At 48.2% G+C, this 4,257-nt stretch overlaps 2 protein-coding genes across 2 annotated transcripts; one reads left to right on the top strand and one right to left on the bottom strand.

Moving 5' to 3' along the window:
• Positions 1–1,056: 1,056 nt before the first annotated feature.
• FMAN_08394 (uncharacterized protein) lies at positions 1,057–2,046 on the bottom strand (the record flags this gene model as incomplete). The annotated part of the gene is made up of 3 exons (XM_041835321.1): positions 1,057–1,277; positions 1,338–1,565; positions 1,626–2,046. The coding sequence occupies 3 exons, from the start codon at positions 2,044–2,046 to the stop codon at positions 1,057–1,059; spliced, it is 870 nt and encodes a 289-aa protein (XP_041685496.1).
• A 393-nt stretch (positions 2,047–2,439) lies between these two features.
• On the top strand, positions 2,440–3,545 carry FMAN_08395 (uncharacterized protein; the record flags this gene model as incomplete). Its single annotated transcript, XM_041835320.1, has 2 exons — positions 2,440–2,506; positions 2,563–3,545. 2 exons carry the CDS (start codon positions 2,440–2,442, stop codon positions 3,543–3,545), a joined length of 1,050 nt encoding a protein of 349 aa, XP_041685495.1.
• Positions 3,546–4,257: the final 712 nt, after the last annotated feature.

Below are 4,257 nucleotides of genomic sequence, written 5' to 3'. Positions count from 1 at the left end.
CCGCAGCCCACGATGATAGAGACAGTGAACATCTCCTTCTTCCATCGCGGCCAGTTCAAAGGATCATTCGGGTCATCGGAAGGCTGGGGCACAAGGACGATCTTGCCAGTCGAATCATGCTTGAGGTTGGAATGATCCTTTTCAGGAGCGGTTTCGAGGCTGGAAGAAATACCCTTCTCATTGAGGAATGATGTTCCGGGGACATCGGAGAGGTGACGATCAGGAAGAACACCCAGACCCATGATGCAAAATCAGGTCGAATCTTGTATTCAATGGCAGGAGATAGTAGTTATGCTGGAGATGGAGAAGATGCAGAAGTATGACGAAGGATTCGAGGATGTGGGTAGCTTATATGTCATTTCGGGGGCATGTCGCCGACATCATTCAGGGATAATTCATGGGGTATGGGGTAAAGGAGCACGGACAGGATTGGCAGAGTCGTTTCCGTGGACCAATGGTAGTCGTGACCAGTCGTGTTATTGGCAGTCGAGACTCCGTGGCTGGGAGCTCATATTACCCCAGAGAACTTGTCAGGCCAATAGTGCAGTTGATCCCTCGTGCCGACAATCACCAAGGGCCATCTGCCGACACTATATCACCATCAGAGTTAGCCGTAGTGTCTTGCCAAGACATGACAAGGGCGTTGAGGTTACAGCTGTAGAGTAGTACCACGCTCGTTACCCCGCTAACGTTGCATGCTTAGTCTCTGGACATGTGAGATGCAGATCGTGGGGTAGTGTAGTCCGGGGACGGGATGGACATCATGGGTCTGTCCCTTTGCCGCTAGCTTGGCTGTCTCARTATTCGGCAGTGGGCATTGAACTCAAGGGAGGGATATCACTAGCACATAGTCTTATGGGTACACGAAGGCAAGGTCTCTAGCGCATTTTGGTCGTATTGGTAGCAAGGCACGTTATTCAAGCAAGATGTAAGGCACTTGATGTACGCACCAGGTGTTTGATCAAACAACAGGGAACTAAGAGGTCGCCGCTACGGTCGCTACGGCAGACATGAAACTGTAAATGCAATCAAACACATAGTCCTTATTACAGTATCTCAAGCATGACCTAATTTATAAAACATCTTGTTGTTATGYTCCGCCCCGGCATCAGCATAATCCGCATGAGGTCTCAGTGTAATRGTYTCYTCATTCAGTTCCGCCACCTGACCAGTCCTCGAAGGGTCTGTTACGAATTGCGAGACAGCTTTTGTCAAGGTTGAAAGTGGCGTGATTATCATGGCTTTAAAGAGTTCCTTATCTGGAGTGATATTTGTCTCTGTATTATATGTTAGCAGGTGGATAAAATTACACAGATGTTCGAGGACTGGAAACTGACCCAGGACTCCAGGTGCAAGAGCGTTGATCTGTATCTTAGGTTCTTCGAGCCTGATAGCCATGGAACGAACCAGTCCTATAATGCCGGACTTTGCTGCAGAATAGAGCGGCGAAACAGGGAACGGATAGATGGCKGCGGATGATGATGTGCAAACAATGGAGCCTCGCGAATTTGGGAGACGACTTCCGATCTCATTCTTGAGCATATAATGCACAGCAAGGCCAACACCTACAGTTGGTACCTGTTAGCTTATGGAGAATGAAGAGCTCAAGAAAATGGTTAACCGACTGTAAATTACCCCGTTCAGATTGATGTCTTGCATTCTCAAGTTCGGCTTTCGAGGAAACTCTGTCGGCGTGCAATCAAGRGCTCCGACTACAGGATCAGAGATTCCTGCATTGGCGATAACAATATCAATTCGGTCTCCGTGCTCACGATACACTTGGTCGAAGACCGCGTATTGTCCTTCCCAAGATGAAACATCGCACCATCTAAAACTGACAGTGGCTTGGGGGTACTGCTTTGACACTTCCGCAACAATATCAGGTCCAGTCTTTGAGTTGACGTCAAGAACGGCCACCATGTGCCCCTGGGCAGCAAAGTGACGGGTGATAGCCAAACCAATACCGCTTGCACCACCGGTCACAACTACGGATAGTTGTTGACCTTGAGAAGACGTATCAACGATTGAATCAGCAGACGGCGACATTTTGGGACTGTGGCTAGGTTGAAGTGAGAATAGAAAGACTGGATGGCTGAACTTGGTGATTTGGAGATCTGATGTGAGGTAACTAATTGCATTTTCCGCAATGATACAGTAAATGGTACTTATTTAGCTCGGAAATCCGGAAGTTGGCGATGGAAATGGGTGCCGATAAAATGGTGCACATGCCGCGGGACATGTTGACCATCCGTGGTTCCCCGCTGTCGGCAAGCGCACTTTCACCACAAGCGCGTTGCTCTATGCACTAGAGTAGTTYCCCCTCYAAGTAATTACCGAGTYATTCTACATATAGACAAAGTTAGGTCAGAGAAAGGGTAGTTCGAAAGTGCCTCCCTTGCCATTTCATCTACCCTCTGACTTACCGACTTCGAACTAATCATGACAGAGATATTCTTCTCATCAGAGATCGCAGACAATGTCAAAGGGCGGGTGGTTGTCATGACAGGTATTGCCCACCGCAGCCTACAACTTGTATCAGTTACTAACAAGTGTTACGCGTAGGTGGTGCTCAAGGAATTGGAGCATCGCTCATTTCGCTGCTGTACGAGAGAGGAGCGCATGTTTACTTCGGAGACTGGGATGATGCAAGAGGCCAGCAGCTTGCACGCCGTCTCCAGTCGAGCAAGTCTTCCAGTGGCGGATCGGTACATTTCCAGAAGCTCGACGTCCGTGACTACAAGGCGCAGTTACAACTCTTCAAGACGCCGTATGAGGAGAAAGGTCATATCGACATTGCAATCTCTTCCGCCGCCGTGATTGAGCCAAATGGTTGGTTTGGCACAGATCAACTGACCCTCGAAGCGGTTGAGACCGAGCCCGAACCCCTCAAGAACACCATTGATATCAACTTGACAAGTGTTGTTCTCTTTTGCCGATTAGCAATTGCTTTCATGAAGCAGGATAAAGATCCCAAGACCTTGAATGGTTTCTCTAAATCTATTGTCTTGCTGTCTTCTATTGCTGGAATAACCGAGGCAGCTGGTCTCTTTTCTTACAGCGCTGCAAAGCATGGCGTGATAGGACTTATGAGGTCTCTACGAGCGCTGGCGACAACCAAGTTCAACATTCGCATCAACACCGTGTGTCCCTGGGCGACGGATACGCAGATGATAGACAACGTGCGCTCCATCTTCGAGAAGCATCAACTGCCCTTTAATACGCCCAACGACGTTGCGCAGTTCATTCTTCAGCTGGTGACGGATAAGAGCTTGAACGGCAAATCTGTTCTGGTAGCTGGTGGTAGAGGGTTTGATACTGAGGAAGGCATTGATAGGACAATGTCTGAGTGGTTCGGGCCTCTTACGGAGGAATTCTGGCGCGGGCAAAAGGTCCTTGGCACGGTACGTACTCTGACTTCCGGATTCTATGTACATTTGAGTGGCCGKTTACTAAKGTCGGATATTAGGGTGATGAATGGTCTCATATTTGATCAAGTGTCATTTTCRATGAGTATRATGYTATTCGTACTGAGATCCGTGACTTGATTCCGATTTAGTATGTGCATACTGCGAGTACTATCCATGTCCTAAAATTGGTACTGTAGATCCTCAGTCTTGTTTTTCCATGGCCTAATCTAGCATCTCCATATTCCACAAAACCTAGCAAAGTCCGCAGCTCCATAACAACAGCAGCGGAGTCCGCCATGTTATATTATTAACAAGAGCCTGTTTACTAATCAGCCCGGAGCAATAACATTAGCCCAAATACTAATCATAAAGTCTGCAGCCGCGATAGAAATAATATAAATTTCCATTTTTCCTAATCTAAGCTGCTTCTGAATTACAAAATCTCAGTTAAAACTTTGTTTAACACTGTCCTCATCAACATGCCTCCTGCATTTCTTGTCGCCGGCGCCACTGGCAACACCGGACGAGGCGTTGTCACAACGCTGTCGGAACTTCTCAAAGACAACAAGACCTTTTCACACTACAAGATTCTTGCTCTGACTCGCTCATCCAGTGGAGATGCGGCTCAACAACTTGCTCGCCTGCCAAACGTCGAGGTCATYCAACAGAACTGGGTTGAGATTACCGCAGACTGGCTCCGAGAACGCCASGTCGTCAGAGCSTTCATCGCTTCGCACAACGAACCCAATCAATTTGCCGAAGAGTCGACATTCCATGTTGCTGCTCTCCACGCTGGCGTTGAATACGTCGTGCGTATCTCAACCACCGCTGCAAACGTCCGTCCCGATTG

The sequence above is a fragment of the Fusarium mangiferae genome, assembly GCF_900044065.1.
Source record: "Fusarium mangiferae strain MRC7560 genome assembly, contig: FMAN_scaffold009, whole genome shotgun sequence".
NCBI lineage: Eukaryota > Fungi > Ascomycota > Sordariomycetes > Hypocreales > Nectriaceae > Fusarium > Fusarium mangiferae.
The sequence above is the reverse complement of the archived record's forward strand: the minus strand, read 5'-3'. Positions and strand labels throughout refer to the sequence as shown.